The 17,616-nt window shown below is 45.6% G+C and overlaps 1 protein-coding gene across 1 annotated transcript in view; it reads left to right on the forward strand.

Annotated features, from left to right (window-relative positions):
* The window catches only part of RNF213 (ring finger protein 213), a gene marked incomplete at its 5' end in the record, with an annotated part of 109,779 nt that overhangs the window by 43,784 nt on the left and 48,379 nt on the right, over positions 1–17,616 (forward strand). The window contains 13 exons of the mRNA XM_082679577.1: positions 2,191–2,280; positions 3,419–3,541; positions 4,389–4,569; positions 6,523–6,696; positions 7,076–7,225; positions 9,742–10,331; positions 11,165–11,327; positions 12,469–12,686; positions 13,632–13,772; positions 13,894–14,061; positions 15,021–16,176; positions 16,864–17,057; positions 17,276–17,428. Coding sequence (XP_082535703.1) covers positions 2,191–2,280; positions 3,419–3,541; positions 4,389–4,569; positions 6,523–6,696; positions 7,076–7,225; positions 9,742–10,331; positions 11,165–11,327; positions 12,469–12,686; positions 13,632–13,772; positions 13,894–14,061; positions 15,021–16,176; positions 16,864–17,057; positions 17,276–17,428 — 3,501 coding nt within the window. The remainder of the gene's footprint in view (positions 1–2,190; positions 2,281–3,418; positions 3,542–4,388; positions 4,570–6,522; positions 6,697–7,075; positions 7,226–9,741; positions 10,332–11,164; positions 11,328–12,468; positions 12,687–13,631; positions 13,773–13,893; positions 14,062–15,020; positions 16,177–16,863; positions 17,058–17,275; positions 17,429–17,616) is intronic.

Consider the following 17,616-nt stretch of genomic DNA (forward strand, 5'->3'; position numbering starts at 1 on the left):
TGGTTTGCAAGGCAGAAATAGACACAGATGTAGAGAACAAACGTATGGACACCAAGGAGGGAAAGCGGGGGTGGGGTGGTGGTGGTGGTGGGATGAATTGGGAGATTGGTATTGAGATATATACACTAATATGTATAAAGTAGATAACGAATAAGAACCTGCTGTATAATAAATAAATAGCAACAACAGGGGCTTCCCTGGTAGCACAGTGGTTGGGAGTCCGCCTGCCAATGCAGGGGACACAGGTTCGAGCCCTGGTCCAGGAAGATCCCACATCCGTGAAGCAGCTGAGCCCCTGCACCACAACTACTGAGCCTGCACTCTAGAGCCCGCGAGCCACACTATTGAAGCCCACGTGTCTAGAGCCCGTGCTCCGCAACAAGAGAAGTCACCACAATGAGAAGCTGTGCACTGCAACAAAGTGTAGCTCCTGCTCGCCGCAACTAGAGAAAGCCCGTGCACGGCAACGAAGACCCATCGCAGCCAAAAATAAATAAATAAATATTGTAAAAATTAAAAAAATAAAAAGCAACCACAGTTCCTGACTCCATCCACTGAAAGGGCCTCGAGATTGTGACACCGAGGTCCGTGAGCACACCCAGAGCCCTAGTCATGGCTTCTAAATGTCATTTCCCGTGAAAAACAAACTAAAACAAAACCCCCCCAAACCTGTGCTTCTGGAAGGAACAGCAGATTCTAGAGGTGGGGCTGAAGAAGTGAAAGGCCAGCCTGAAACACCTTGTATTGCCAGAAAGTAGAAGTGCTTGAAGTCTAGTGGTGACATGTCACAAGGAGGCAGGACTAGATCCAAGGTGATATCCTAGGTTAGATCCTGGATGGTAAAAGGATGTTCATGGGAAAAAAGTGGTGAAATCCAAATAAAGCCAGTGGTTTTGTTCGTGGTAATCTAGCAATGCTAATTACTTAGCTTTGACAACTGTACTATGGCTACGTAACGTGTTAGCACTCGGGGAAATTGGGCTGAGAGTATCTGGAACTCTCCATACTATCTCTGCAGTATTTCCGTACATCTAAAATTATTACATTTTTACAAAAAGGAGACAGAAGCTAGCTTGCAGGGGTTCCCACTATCCAAATCTGAGGCAATTGGAGTATCACAATGAGTAATGACCAGAAGAGGATTATCATATTAGAGATTATCGTATTAGGTGGAGTAAATCAGACAGAGAAAGACAAATACCATATGCTGTCACTTACATGTGGGATCTAAAATACAACACAAGTGAACTTATTTACTAAACAGAGACAGACTCACAGACGTAGAGAACAGACTTGTGGTTACCAAAAGGGAAAGGGGGTCTGGGAGGGATAAATTAGGAGTTTGGGATTAACAGATACAAACTACTAATATATAAAATAGGTAAACAAGGCCCAACTGTATAGCACAGGGAACTATATTCAATATCCTGTAGTAAACCATAATGGAAAAGAAAACAACTTTGTCATCATCATAACAGAAAGGAAAACAGAAAAGGCCAGAGAACTCTTCTAGAAAAGAGACATGGTAACTAAATGCAGTGTTTGTCCGTCAGTTGGATCCATGACCCAAACAGTCAGGAAGGACACCTGTGGACAATGAGAGAAATGTGGACATGGACCCTTCCTCGAGAAAGGTCACACCCACGTGAACTGGCCTCAGCATGACACCTGTACTACCATGTGTAGCAGAAGGGACATGGTGTTGGGGATGCCTGCCCAGGACTTATGGGCCAAGGGACATGACGTCTGCAACTTCCTTCCGATGGTTCAGCAGAGAAAATGCCTATTTCTAGAGAGACTAAAGGGAGCACAAAAGAGAAAGAGATAAAGCAGTCGCTTTAAACACTGGGGAGCCTAGCTGAAGGTATATGAGTGTCCTTGTGCTGTCATTGCAACTTTCTGTTAAGTTTGAAACTTTTTGAAATAAAACAATGGAGGGAAATCCTTTCAGGTTAAAAACCAGTTACACAGTGGAAGAGACTGTAGAGATGACCTGTCCCAGTCAGGACCCTTCGTTTTATAAGGCTAAGGTGGGTTGCCCTGACACACCAGTGACACAGCAGACCATTGACAAAGATGAGTCAGAACCCAGGTGTCTTTGAAGCGCTGTGCATAATCATCTTCCTTCATAGAATTCCACTGTGGCATCTAGGTGTCCTAGTGGCTGTCCCTTACATGTGGGTTTTGCAGGTCTGGAGGCGACTGGTGGAAATAAACTTCCCTGCAGAGCATGGCTGGAAGGAATCCTTGCTGGGGGACATGGAAGGGAGGCTCAAACAGGTACTGAAAGTCGGGGGATGTTCTTTTTGGAAGTCGGTAAAACCAGACTGTGAGAAGCAACCAAGACACGTGATGACTGCATTTGAAGGGACAGGGCATGGGGTTCATATGACTCTGTCATATGATTTCTGATTCAGCCTTAATAGTTTGACTGCAGATGGTATTCCAGAGAAGAATAAGGGCACAAGGTCTGGGCACCAGGGGAACCCTCAGCATGCATGGGGTTCTAATTGGCACTAACCCTATATGCTGTGGCTCTAAGTGGCCTGTTGGTGACAAGAGCCTTATTAAACCCAGTGACAAGTGGGGACAACACAAAATTGCTCCCCATTTTTAATTAAGGCCTGTGACCCTAGAAAATTCGGGTTTTAAAAAACGGGATATGAGGGTTTTCTACGTAACTGTTAAATGGATCTTTTTAGGAAAAGAGAAGCAAAGAAGAAACCTTTTTTAATTAATTAATTTTAAAAATTTATATTTTTGTTATACATTTATTTTATTTATTTTTGGCTGCGTTGGGTCTTCATTGCTGCTCAGGCCTTCTCTAGTTGCGGCGAGCGGGGACTACTCTTCGTTGCAATGTGCGAGCTTCTTATTGCGGTGGCTTCTCTTGTTGCAGAGCACAGCCTCTAGGCGTGCAGCCTTCAGTAGTTGTGGCATGCAGGCTCGGTAGATGTGGCACGCAGGCTCACTAGATGTGGCTTGCAAGATCTAGAGCGCAGCCTCAGTAGTTGTGGTGCATGGGCTCAGTTGCTCCGCGGCATGTGGGAATCTTCCCGGACCAGAGCTTGAATCCATGTCCCCTGTACTGGCAGGCAGATTGACAGCCACTGCGCCACCAGGGAAGCCCTTTTTTTTTTTTTTTTTTAAATTTACCTGCTTTTGCAAGCTGCTGAGCCGGATGCTTTTTCTGCAAAGTGGGAATTTTAGCCTTCTTGGTCTTGTTTGAATTTTTGCCTTGTTGGTCTAATGGTTAGAGGCAGGGAGGACATGCTTAGCATGGGATGGGAAGAAGGTCAAAATAACGGGGAGCTGATACAGTAGTAGGAAAGTGAAAATTACTAGGGTGTTTTCATTCCATAGTGTCTGAGAGTGCAGCACCCCAAACCTATAACACCCTCATCTTCCCGTCTTGCAGGAGAAGCCTCTCTCCCAGATCTCTGCCTTCTGTAGCACTAACTGGGATGCTGCAGGTGCAGAAGACAGTGTGTCGAAACGCTTTGAGATGTGTGCCATTGAAGCCGTGAGCTCGATCTGCCAGGTGAACAACCTTTCCCACTCAAGAATTGCGTTTGGGTTCACACTTGCCTTCTGTCTTCATCAACTAAAGGCTATTAAGTGCCGCTGGTTCTGCGACCCTGCACCAATGCAAAGAATGGGCTCTGGGCATCCCCCTCCCCAGCCTGAAATCCAGTACCCTGTACCCACTCCTTGAAATGCCACTCAGCTTCCTGCTGCTGCATGGTATCATAGCAGTTCACGGGTGACCTCCAGAAATCTCACAGGCTGCTCCTAAATGCCCCATTATTATCATTGCCACCTACCCAGCCTTTGTTTTATTGCTTGCTAATAACACTTGCTTAGCATGCAGTAGAAGACCCCAAAGGTTAGCAAAGCATTATGGAAGAAAAATGTATGAAGTTGAAAAGATTTTATCAATTCACTTAGAAAGAGAATTAAAATTTATGTGTTGTTTGTAGGTAGCTTTACAAGAATTACAGTTAGGAATACAAAGGATACCAGTATTAATGGTTTACTTGTATTATGTTTGATGTTTTTCATAATGTGAAAGTCCCAGGAAAAATGTAGAAACTGGCATTGAGCCAGAGGAAAGAGGGGTGACTTGTGGGTTGTGTCTGTATCTGTCTGTCAGTACCTGTTTCCGCATCCCCAGTATTCATCACTTACAGAGACAGTGCACAGGAAAATGGAAGTGCCCTAAGAAAAGTTAAGCATTTTATTTATAATTGGTTTTTTTGAGGCTTTGTAAAACTAGTTATGAGGGATTTCTGAAATGCTGTTGGGTGGGTAATTTACTTCTGTTATTCAAAAACAAACCAACCAGAAAAACCTTCTAAATATCCTTCTCTTTATTCATTTTCTTGTAGTCTCAGACCAGTATCCTTGAGAAAATCTCTTATAACGACTTGAGGAAATGTGGCACCCTTGTGTCTGCTGTGATCACTAAGTCCTGGCCGAGAAGTAGAGGGGAATTTGTAGATGACTTAGGTGAGGTTTTGAATCACCTGCTCACTTGGCCAGAAGTCAATCATCTCCTCAAGTTGTATGGTATGTTCACAGAGGGTGCTGGGAACATGTGCTCTGTCCAGTGGTGCCTCCTGACCCAAGGGTAGGGCAGAGTATTTGACCTGTGAGTCAGTTCGAATGGGTTGATGTTTGCCAAAAGAAGCAGCCTGGATGGAAGTACCCAGGAAGGTTCATAGTATCTTGTATTGTAATTGAGAGCTAACACTGAAATCCACCATTCATAGAATAGCTGCTGAACACCAGCTACCATGCTGATGTCTTATACTTGAAGTGGTCCTGAGGCTCCTCAGACAAAGAAACTGAGGTGGAGAATGTAATAGGACTTACCCAAGGTCTTGCCAAGAATAAGTGTTAAGAACTGAAATCAAAACCCAAGTGTGTCTGAGTCTAAAACCCTCTCTTTGTTGTTCTGAGATCCATATAAATGTCCGATCCAATACTGGTGACCTTAGCAAAAACTAAGTACTGCCTGATTTTTCCACCTGTACATTCCATGACCCAAGCGTTTGTGACCAAAGAGGGAGAGATGTGTATTTCCCTAAAAACATTATATTCAGGTTTATGTGTGAGTCGTTAGATTCAGATCTAGTGGAAAAGCACCACAGTTAGATTATTTTGCGTCTCAGTTTCATCAAATTACTGGGACAGCCTTAAAACAAAAAGCTAAGTTTCTTCAATGGCAGGGTTGTTGTAGCGATAAAATAAGAAGATTGATGTGGAATTCCTATGTAATGATTAAAAACTACTCATTTGAAAATATTACATTTGTGTCTTTTAAATTAATAGACCTTATATTTTAGAGCAGTTTAAGTTGATAGAAAAATTGAGCATAAAGTACAGAGATTTCCCATATTTAGCCCCTCCACACACACAGTTTCCTCTATTATTAATGTCTTGCTTCAGTGTGGTACAATTGTTATAACTGATGAGCCAGTACTGATATGTTATTAATAACTAAAGACCAATGTTTACATTGGGTTTACTCTGGTACTTTCTGCGGGTTTTGACAAATGTTTAATGATGTGCATCCACTATTACCGTATCATACCGAATAGTTTCACTGCCCTAAAACCTTGTGTTCCACCTGTTCATCCCTCCCCCCTCCCCTCTTCTACAGTTGTGCCTTTTGCAGAAAGTGATATGGTTGGAATCACACACTCTGTAACCTTTTCAGATTGGCTTCTTCGTTTAGCAACATGCATTGAAGGTTCCTTTTCATACCTCACTTCTTTTTACCACTGAATAATGTTCCATTATGTGAATGGACCACAGTTTGTCCATTCACCTACTGAAGAACATCTTGGATACTTCCAAGATTTTGCAATTGTGAATAAAGCTGCTTTATTTGCTTTTAATGGCATGACCCAACTGTATGACCCTAGTATGACTGGGAGAGAAACCTTCTGGTGGTTACGTATGTTTGAAAGTTTTGCCCTCTAAATTGATCCTAAAATTCACATTCAACATTTTGCAAGATAGCCAAGATGTGTAGAGTATAGCCATTACACTGATGTTTATCTTGTTTCCATGTGCTGTGATGATGCCTCCTTAAGACCACGTAGATAACCCTCACGGGGTGTCAGTGCATCCCTAGTGCAGTTTACTTTTCTCTAAGCGTTCTCAAGATGGGAGATTTTAAAGGCGGTGATGTCTAGTTTAAGAAAGATATTCAGTATACTGAAGAGGGCACAGGTTTAAAATAACTGAGAAATGTGGTTCTCCTGGCTGACTTTGGTCATTTGAGGAATCGTCTTCATGAAGAAGGAAGTCCTTTGGGAGATGAATTTGGGTGAGATGTAAACCTCCTGGGCAAAGCAGAATCGAGGGATGTGAGAAGCACATCTGGAAACACGGAATGACTCTGCTTTATTGTATGGAAGTTGGGTCAGAGCAATGAGGAAGTTACTGGGAATTCAATAACGTGGGAAGGAAGTGGGATGCCCACCGTTTTAACTCTGTTCTTAACTTGATCAGGAACCAATGAGAAAATATTAGAGAATATTACCGATGAAGGGAAGAAGTTGATGGCCACTGCTGACTCTGTGTTCAGAAAAGTTACTAATGACCTCATCAGTGGAGCGATTTTAGTTGGACAACTGGAGCTGATCATAAAACACACCAATCAGTTCCTTGACATCTGGCAGTTAAGTAAGTTGAGATGTGGACTTCAGGCTCATGAGGGGTTAGACGGTAAGAAGCGTCTGTGTTTGCCTGTGTGTCTTGTAGAGGGGCGATCTTTGTCGTCTTTATGATTAGTGGCTCTTCTCGCCAGGAAGTTGACAGGCGATGGCTTCTAATCCTTAGGAAAATAATGGGAAAGTGATAAAATACTGACTGTGTCAGAGCACTGGCTGTTTTTATTCCATGCTGCTGACACGGGGACATCTTGGAGTGGCCCTGCACGCAGCCCCCTGCGTCACCCTCCACATAGCTCAGCACGTGGGGCATGTTCATGTGGGTGGAAGAAATGTCTTGCCACAAGCGAATGTTTGTGTGTTCTACTGGTTTCCTTTTCTTTTTTTTTCAGGGAGTACAAGTCTTCCAGCCCATGAGAAAAGACACGCTATGAAGGAAGTGCTGAGTCTCAGAAAGAATGAACTAGTCACTCTAAAGAATGAGAAAACATATGTTGACTCTCTCCTGAAGTTGTATGGGAGGGTAAAAGACCTGATTAAAGGTGATATTCTTAAGCATTAAAATAAACAAAATTGAGGGGTCCCCAGGGGAGAATGGTCAAAAGAGAATATGATAAAAATGTATCACAGTAGCAGCCTTTTATCTTGGACGGGAGCCTTTTTTAAATGTGTTAATTTTTAACAAAGTTAAAATTTTTTTGGCGATTACTGCCATATCTCTAAATAGCATGCTTAAATATCTCCTTGATTTTTCAGGTTTAAGCATTATCCATGTTAAATGTTAAATCTCCTTATTTTTCCAATTTCTGCCTTACACACATAACCTTTCCAACCTCCCTTTCCTCCAATTTTATCATAATTTTAATTAGATCAGTCCTCAGGGTTTAAATAGTCACGACTGTGTAAATGCACTGTTCATACCTGAGCCATGAAACATACCATGATTCTCTTCCATTTCTTGTGCAAACTGTTTTCTCTAGATTTAAAATTCTTGTCTTGTCCTATGCTTTGTTTTCAATGTATTTGTTTTTAAATTCAATCCCAGACTCTTTACCAACCATTTGAATTTCCTCACAAGGCAATCAGTTTGACTTTTCAGAAGGACTCTCCCCAGACTGGAGGGATGCAGTCCTAGGGATGTCCTGCTTCTGTCCTCGGCTGGATCTGTGTCCTGGGTCCCATGGCTCCCTGCTTTCACTCCTGTGTTTTAGTGAAACACACCCTCTGGTCCCTCCTGAGAAGGGGGCACAGGAGTCGTTGCCTGTCTGAAAATGTCTGCCCGTACATGAGATCTGTTGTTTGGTGCAGAGGTACAGACTGGAAACGTTTTCCTTCAGGATTTGGGATTTGTGGCTCCATGGTCTCTGCAGGGTCGCTGTTGAGAGTCAGATGTGATTCTTATCCTTCGTGGATGACATATTTTCTCTCTCAGGAAGCTCTTGATATCTTTTTGTCCCCCTTATTCTGAAATTTCCTAATGATGTGCCTTGGAATGGGTCTGTTTCCCATCTGTTGTACTGGGCATAATTAAGTGGGTCTTTCTAATCTGGAAATCCAAGTCCTTGAGTTCTGGGGAAACTTCTTGTGTTAGTTAAGTGGTTACTTTTTCTCTTGCTGGAATTCACAGTTGGATGTGTGATCTCCTGGAATGGTCATCTGACTTCCATACATTTTCTCTCCTATTTTCCGTCTCTTTGTGTTTTGTTCTGCTTTCTGAGCAGTTTCCTTAATTTGACCTTCTAACGTTTCCAGTAAATTTTTAAGTTTCTCTTCTTATGTATTTAATTTATAAGAACTCTTTTTTTCCTCTGAGTGATCCTTTTTCTCTGCTATCCTGTTCTTGTTCATGGTTGCAGTATCATATCTTTCTGAGATTATTGATATTTTTGATTTAGAGGTTTTCTTTTTCTTTATCTTGAATAGTTTCCTATTTCCTCCGAGTTGCTTTTATCTCTTGGTATGTTTTAATATCTATTTTTCATGTTAAAGACTTTCCCCATCTGTCTAGAAATGCTTGTTTATCTGTTTATATTAAGAGAGGTGCCTAACATGCTAATGGAGGATTCTGAGGGTGGCGTGGCTAGGCTTTGAAATAGACTGTATCTTTAGCTCCTCTCTCTTGGGCTGCTTAGATTGCCAGTCTCTTGCTTGGAAGGTATAGGCCCCGCTGCCAGGTTTCTGGGAGTCAAGAGAGAAATGAGGTCTGGAGGGTTCTCAGCATCCAATATGCACATCTAGTCTTACTGCCTTCCTTCTTCCTGTATCCTCTGTTCTCCTTTCTTCTTAAATTTAATGGTACGTACCGTCTGTTAGCTTCCTGACAAAGCATACGTGCCTGGAAATGCCTTTATTCTGCCATATACCTGAGACCCCCAATCCAGAGAGCCCTCCGTGTTATCCTGTCTAAAATATAAACCGCCCATTGCTTGCCAGGGTGGAGGAGGTGCCATCAACCTGCCGTATGGAACGGGTGGGGATGAAAATGAGGCTATTTGATGACTTCTTAAGCAGACTTTCAGCCCAGTCCTCCTTATTTTATCACCACCTCCCAAATTTCAGTTACCTGTGCAGCCAGTGTCTGTGCATTGGGGGAAGTCTGTGACACCAGACACGTGGCAGACTCAGGTTTCCCCACCATGGACTAGGACCCCACGTTCTGAGGCTTAAGACGTCATTTACCCCCTAGCACATCTGCTTTTCAAGTTCCAAAATTTTGTTGCTGTGATCTCCTTTTCTGTCCTTCCCAGCCCTGTTGCTTTATGGCTTTTGAACAACAATCTCTTTTCTATCATTGGAACAGAATATGGGGAGGGAGTGGAAGCATGTGCAGATGTCAGACTGTCATCTTCTCCCAGAAGTTGCAAAGCTTTCTTTGTCATGAAAATTGACGAGCTAGGTGAGGGTGGAGACTTAGGGATTCTTACTGAGAACAATGCCAGCAAGTGTGTTCACTTGCATTTCCTTAAGAGCAGCGAGGGGAGTAAAAACTGGGAAAGTAAAATGAAATGATATCATGAATAGAGGTTTCACTTTTGACATTCTCTTATGGTTTCAAAAGTGGATTTTGGAGAGATTGCTGAAAGACATTCGGAAGACCTCAGCGGGAAAAGATTAAACCAAGTCGTGACGGTGAACTTGTCAGCCACCTCCCTCGACTCAACGTGGACAACGCATTACAACCTGAGCCCTGCAGTCCAAGAAATGGCCAGAAATGCAGACTTGCTGAAGGACAGCCACGTCTTCCAGGTCTTCTGGACAGAAGCCGCCCAGGAGCTGAGTGAGCCAGAGGAGGAGCTGGAAAGGAAACTATTCCACCCTGAAGAGATGTATCAATGTTTATATGGCCCTTGTTTCAAAAGGTTTACGAAACTGTATCAGGATCTGAAGTCAGGGGAAGTCACCTTTGGGGAAATCGATGACATCTTCAAAAACTTTGTGAATAAATACAGCGACCTAACTAAAGACCTCCAGACCATGTGTGCTCTGTACCCCAGTGACCAAAAAGATTGGATCAAGGAGCGAGTCCGGCAGATCGAGGAATACCATCACCTGCATCAGGCTGTCGACTCAGCCAAGGTCATCTTGAAGGTCAAAGAGAATTTGGCCCTGACCGGCGACTTTGGTGTTCTCCACATCTTACTAAGCTTTGTAAGTTATTTACTGGAGACTACTGGGGGTGGGGGTGGTGGGGATGCCGCTCTCGAGCTCTTAAAAACTGGGCAAGATGATTCCGCAGCTTCCTTCAACGTTATTTGTATTTTATTCGATGCCTGCATATGCCAAGGGCTTCGTTCTTACCTTTGTTTACCAACAGTGCGACTGTTTTGGCTAGTGAGGGTTTCCTTGGATCGGCAGGAGGATCGTGAATTTAGGAAAAGGCAATGATCCTCTTTTAGTCATCAGGTATTTGTAAAGAGTCACCTGAGCTCTTTAGGTTCTAAAAGCCATTTGTTTTGTCAGCTCTGCACATCTAGTGCTTACCTGGGAGCGGCACGTGGTACATTATCTGTTACAGTTAAGAAGTGAGTCTTCTGCTTTCTGATTTTTTTAGGTGAGCATTTATAAGATATATGGTGACCTATGTTATTGTATAGACAGGTATGATGGGGACTGGCACATGTAAGCTTGAAGCCCAGCAGCGTGTTTTTGAGTAGGTCACTGTCCTGGTCCTTCTATTCTTTACCTAGAAAATAGAAAAAATTACAAGGTGCACCTGGCAGGGTTCTTGTGTAGGTTTGCTTAGCAGAATGCCAGGTGCGGAGGAACTGTAGTTACTATGGATCGAGGCGGGACAGAAGAGCGGCTACAGTGTCCAATCTGGGATAAGAGCTTTATGCACCTGGCAATCCTGGAAGCTTGGTGGGAAGGACTGTTGGGACGGTCAACATTGTTGTTTTGGGGGGTCCAGGAGCCAGTTCCAGTGCACATACAACCTTGTCTTGCAGACTCTCTTTGACAACTTGCTTTGATGACTTTTTTAGACTGTCTTGGACAACTTTCGCCATGAAAAACTGGACCGGATCAACCAGCAGCTTATCCGTGCCAAAAAGCTGCTGCAGGACGTCAATGAGACCCGGTGTCAGTGTCTGAAGGAGCTGTCCCGGAGGAAGGAGTTCATCAGCTGGGTCCGGGAGGCTCTCGGAGGTACAGTCCATCACTGTGGTGGCCGGAAGTCTGGAGCATGTTTAGATGGTTCATAGGGTGGTCTTCCTAAACGTGTGGGCAGCCCCTCCCCTTGATCATGTTCTGAGTAAAGGACCATGAGATGCCATCTGCATTTTTTAAATTAAAACATTTTAATTGAAATGTATTTGCCAGGTAGCATTGTGTAAAGTTAGGGTGTATGGCACATTGATTTGATACATTTATATCTTGTAATATGATTGCCATTGTAACAATAATTAGCCCCACTATCACGCCCTATAATTCTCCTTTCATCTTAGTGATTGTAATAAGTAAGTCTAGTCTCTTAGCAAGTTTTCATCTGTATTCTTTGGTAAATGTGCAGGGTGTGCCTCGTTGATTGTAGGTAGCATTTATTTCAGGACAGTATAGCTCATTTTCTGGTGTAAAAACTATTTCCTTGGCTACTTTTTTTCCCTCTCACTCTGGATGCTTGCTGTGAACAGCAAGGGATCATTTTCTTTAAAATTGTGTCCCTTTAGCTTTTTCCTCCAGTTGATTTTTACTAGAAGCCAAGGCGAACTTGTCTTGGCTTAATCACCTCTTCCTGTCGTTGTGCAAGGGCTTGGCAGTCTTTTTAACTCTGTGGCTTTGGTGACTTTAGCAGAATTAATTCATGGAGGGGAGATGGAGCCAGGGAAGAGGGAAGGTGGACAGCCCTGGTGTGCAGGGACAGGGGAGGGGCCGCCTGCTCAGCTCATCACAGACTCGCTGCTTTCAGCTATGGGCTCCTCGGGCCACAGTGATGCACAGATTTTGATTAGTGAGCAGCCATTTTTTATAGATAACTGTCAACATGTTACTGTTTTTTTCATAACGAAATGGCAATATTGTGTGATTATATGAAGTAAGGTACACAAAAGCCCCATGCAATGCCTGGACATTGATGCTGTTCAGTAAGGTCAGGTATTGGTCAGCAGTATCAACATAAATGGCAAGAAAGAAAAAAATGCCCCAGGTTCTTATCGAAAGCAAAAAGTGGATAAAACCCCTAAAAATCCACTGAGTATCCATTTATAGCTTCAGTAAGGATCATTGTCGCGGATTTGAGGCTCATGTCATCACGGGGTAGCCCTGCACTCACCTGCCTCTCCCTCCCCAGGCATCACTGAGCTGAAGGTGTTCGTGGACTTGGCCTCCATCTCTGCGGGGGAGAATGACATCGACGTGGATCGGGTGGCTTGCTTCCACGATGCTGTGCAGGGCTTTGCACCCCTGCTGTATGAGCTGGACACGAGTGCGGGTTTCGATGAATTCATGCAACACCTGAAAGAGCTGTGGAAGGCTCTGGATAATGACCACCACCTGCCCCAAAAACTGGTGAGTCTTATTTCTGGCTCCAAAATAGATAAGTGTAATAAAGCATCGCTTAGAAACACTAGGGGCAGGACTGCAAACTATTGCACTCTCACATGGCAGGTTTTTAATGCAGTCATTTAAAAGGATGTTTAAAAACAGTTTCTTCCTATATAGAAATGCTTTCTCTGTCTTATTATGTTAGAAAATTGGATACAAAACTGCATGTAAATTAGAGTGATTTCTACTATGCGAAAAGAATGGGAAAAATAGACTGAAATATGTTAAAATGTTACCAGTGGTTTTCTCTTAATGGTGGTAATTGTTACTTAATTCTCTATACTTTTTGGTATTTTCCATACTTTCCGCAATTGGTACAGATTCAGTTTTAATCAGAAAAAATAAACATTTCACTGTAAGTTAAACCATCTGCACAGGGCCCAAGCAGGCCCATAGTATTGGGTTGGCCAAAAAGTTCATTCAGGTTTTTCTGTAAGATGTTCGGAAAAACCCGAACGAACTGTTTGGCCAACCCAGTACATAGCTTGTGTAACAGGGTGGCTGGAGCCCCACAGGGGATGGGGGAGGAAAAGAGGAATGGAAGGAGCAGCAGAGCTCACAGCCTTGTTATAGCCAGCATTATCCCCAGCTGGGGGCCCGGCAGAACGCTGCCTTCTCACAGAGAGCTGGGTTCATGCCTGTCCCTCCCCATCCATGTATCCAGGGCACCGGGTGAGAACACAGGGGAGCAGCCCATTGCAGCAACACCTCCTGACAAGTGTCCCAAGAGGGAGAGCCAAAGCCCGTGGCAGTGGTGGGCAGCGGGTGAGGGAGGCCCCCCCTGTGGGTGATGGCACGCTGAGCCAGAGAAGGGGAGGAGGAGTTTGCCCCTGGAAGGCAGAGGTGGAGAGAGTGGCAGGAAGAAGATCACCTGTAAGCTGCGGCCCATTTTCTCTCCTGTCCCAACAGTGTGACTCTGCCCGGAACCTGGAGTGGCTGAAGACAGTGAAGGAGAGTCACGGGTCTGTGGAGCTCTCATCCCTGTCCCTGGCGACAGCAATCAACAGCAGAGGCATCTATGTGATCAAGGCTCCCGCGGATGGCCAAAAGGTGAGCATTCACATCCCAGGCACAGCTGCAGGTGGCTCTTACAGGTTGCTGTCCTCAGGGGCGGGGGTGGGGGGGGTCTCTGCCTCTCAAAAATGACCTCTGATTGTGTACTGTTCCACAGATTTCCCCAGACACAGTTCTACACTTAATCCTTCCTGAGGGCCACGGAGGCCACGAGGAGGTGCGAGACTACTCTTTAGAAGAGCTGAAGGAGCTTTTGAACAAATTGATGCTGATGTCTGGCAAGAAAGATCACAACAATGTTGAAGTCGTAGAGGTGTTTTCTGAGGTAAGGGTTTGTATCTATGTTGGAGCAGGTATCCTATTCCCATCTGTTTGGGCTGAGGACTCTCACCGCTGAGGTGCCTGGGAAAGTCAGAAGAGTTTGAGTTTGTATTTATTTGTTTATTTTTAAATTTTATTTATTTTATTTATTTATTTTTGGCTGTGTTGGGTCTTCGTTGCTGCACGCAGGCTTTCTCTAGTTGCGGTGAGCGGGGGCAACTCTTCGTTGAGGTGCGCGGGCTTCTCATTGCGGTGGCTTCTCTTGTTACAGAGCACAGGCTCTAGGCGCACGGGCTTCAGTAGTTCTGGCTCACAGGCTCTAGAACGCAGGCTTAGTAGTTGTGGTGCACGGGCTTAGTTGCTCCGCGGCATGTGGGATCTTCCCGGACCAGGGCTCGAACCCATGCCCCCTGCACTGGCAGGCAGATTCTTAACCACTGTGCCACCAGGGAAGCCCTGAGCTTGTATTTAATTCATAGGAATCACTCTGCTCTTAAACCCATGGAGAGTGGAGCCAGTGGGTCTGCAGAATGCATGTATTCAGAAATCATGACCCAAAGAGATGTTGATTTACTCTGTAAATCAGCAAGCATCCCCAAGTACTTAACGATGTACATGGACATCCTTCATCAACGTCCGAAGTAATCGTGATGAGAAAGGCATGTCGATTTATGTCATGGTCTCTCCTTTTGATTATGAGTTTTGTCCTTAAAGTTCATTTGTATTTTATAAATGGTTTCCTTTATCTTTACAACGTATTGCTTCCTAAAGAAGAGACTGTGGAAATGAGGAAGGAAGGCCTTCTGTGATCAGTCTCATGCTCGATATCACACAGTGAACCATGGAGAAAACACGAACCCCAGCCCTTCAAATTATCAATCTGTTTGTGTTATTCTAGACTGTTGTGTCCTTCTCTCTGCGGTCAGCTCTGTGACGTCTGCCTCCTGCTTCCATTTGCAACAGGTGTTTTGCAACGTGCAGAGGCTTGTCCAGTCCTTTATAAACCTGCACTCTGCCGGAAATATGCTGTTCAGGACCTGGACGGCCGAGGTGTACTGCTCCCCCCGGAAGGGTGCCTCCATCCGGATGGACTTCGGTCTGCAGCTCGTGCGCCAGCTCGTGGAGAGCGGGCCAGTCGCTGAGCTGCTCGAGACCCTCTGCCGGCAGATGGAGGACTTCCTGGACCAGTGGGAGAGATTCGTGGCAGAGAAGCGAGCTGAGCACTTTTACCTCAACTACTATACTGCCGAGCAGCTGGTTTACCTGGGCTCGGAACTCAGGAAGCAGGTGCCCAGCAGTGCCGCCCTCACCATGCTCTCCTTCATCAAAGGCAACTGCACCCCAAGGGACGTCTCAGAGGCCTGCCGGGGGCCCGATGGCAGGGCCATCACACACCAGGAGAGTACAGTGGTTGAAGAATTGCCACTGTTGCTCTTCTCTGAGTCCAGACTGGTGGACAAGCTGAGGGTCATCATGAAGCACTCGATGACGTGCATGAGTGTCTTCCTGCCTCACTGCCTGGACCTGGAGGCCCTTGGCCACTGTCTGGCTCGCCTGGCGAGGATGGCTGGGCCCCCTGTGCAGCGGGAGCTCCCCAGAGGCCTGCAGGACGGCCAGCCGAATCTCGTCGTCTGTGGCCACTCTGAGGTGCTGCCAGCCGCCCTGGCCATCTACATGCAGACCCCGAACCAGCCCCTGCCCACCTACGACGAGGTGCTGCTCTGCACCCCAGAGACCACGTTCGAGGAGGTGGCGCTGCTCCTGCGTCGCTGCCTGACCCCGGGCTCCCAGGGACTCAGGGTCTACAGCCTGCTGTACGCAGACCAGCTGAGCTACGAGGTGGCCTGCCGGGCGGAGGAGCTCTTCCTGAGGCTGTGCATGCAGCGCCACCAGGAGCACTACCGGCTCGTGATGGTCTGTGACCATGAGCGAGAGCACTGCTACCTCCCCTCAGCCTTCAGCCAGCACAAGGTTCTCATCACCCCCCAGGCGCCCCTCAAGGACATCCAGGCCTACCTGGCTCACCACTTCCGGGTCCCGGAACAGACCCCGTCAGCCGCTGCCACGTTCCGGGACCACATGTGTGTTGGGATCGTGGCCTCGGAGAGAGCGGGTGTCGGTAATGATGGCTGCTGGGTCCCTGAGTCCCAGGGACCACCTGATGGCCCTTCCCTGTCCAATGGGGTGGGGGGTGAGCTCAGATGAGCCCTTTTGCAGGTGGGGAAACTGAGTCTCCAGAGGATTGACTCATCTGAAGTTGTAAATCGTGACCCATACTGGAGCGGGACACCGTTTCTCACATGGTTTCCAGCTTGGCTGAGCCATCTTCCCCCTTTAAACTAGCATCTCTGCAGTTTCCTCTTTTTTTTTTTTTTTTTTTTTAAGTCCGTTGGCTACTTTGGGGTTGATGTGGGTCCTGAGCGGGCTGAGGTATAATTACCCCATCTTGAGAAGAAACGGATGCCTCTGCCTTCAGTCACCATCATGATTTTCATTCTGTTGACTGTATCCCTTTAACATTACTACCTTCCTTCCAGTGAAAATTGCTCCCCGCCCCCGGGAGCGAACTCTGCTGTTTCTGTCCTTATGCTCAGACTGCCGTCCTTAGTCCCAGGAAGCAGCAAGGATGGTGGGTGGGTAACAGCAAGGAAATCTGAGGGTTCGAACGTGCGTCCTTTAACCTGATGTTAGGTTGCATCGGTTTTGAATTTTGTACAAAGAGAAACGATTTGTAGTGACTCTTTCTGGTCATTCTCACTCTTGATCCGTAGCCCTGGCGCCTAATTTTTGTATGTTCACGTCACAGGAAGGTCTCTCTTTGTGAAGAGGTTGCACGGCCAACTGAAAATGAAGTTTAATGGAGAAAAAGTGCCTCTAAAAATTATTCGATTGATCAACCCTCAGGTGGATGAGAATGAAGTCCTGGGCTCCCTCCTGCCTTTCCTGGACGCCCGGTATCAGAGGAGACCCATTGTATTCCACTTTGACGTGACCTCTTCAGTAAGTGCCCGCAGGTTCTAGCTGAGTGGCCGTGCTGGGAAAGACACAGCTCCCACATCCTGCCTTGCCCCCTTCCCAGTATAAAGACTTGCTTCTTCGTACATGTATTGATACTCAGTATCATCGTTATCAAAGAGCTGAATAAGAGGGTCCTTAGGGTTGGAAGGATTGGTGTCTTTTGTGTACGTATTTACAGACCCATGTCATTCTGTCTTTAGGTGCAGACTGGAATTTGGGTGTTTCTTTTCAAACTCCTCATTCTCCAGTACTTAATGGATGTAAATGGGAAGATGTGGCTTCGGAACCCATGCCACTTATATATCGTTGAAATCCTGGAAGGGAGTTCGCTGCCACAGAGGCCTTTGAAGCTGGTGTGTATCAGGGCACTTTCATGTTACTGTTGGGGTGGGGGCTTCGATATGTTTTTGTGATTCCCCACTTTTGCCTTAGCAAAGTAGCTGAGTGCAATGTTAGTAAAGACAGATCTTTAAACTTATTTTTAAGTAATGCCTGGAATAAAAAGATTCTTTTATTAATTAGCAGTATCTTAGATTTGTTC

This window comes from Grampus griseus (genome assembly GCF_964374135.1).
Source record: "Grampus griseus genome assembly, chromosome: 20".
In the NCBI taxonomy this organism is placed as follows: Eukaryota; Metazoa; Chordata; class Mammalia; order Artiodactyla; family Delphinidae; genus Grampus; species Grampus griseus.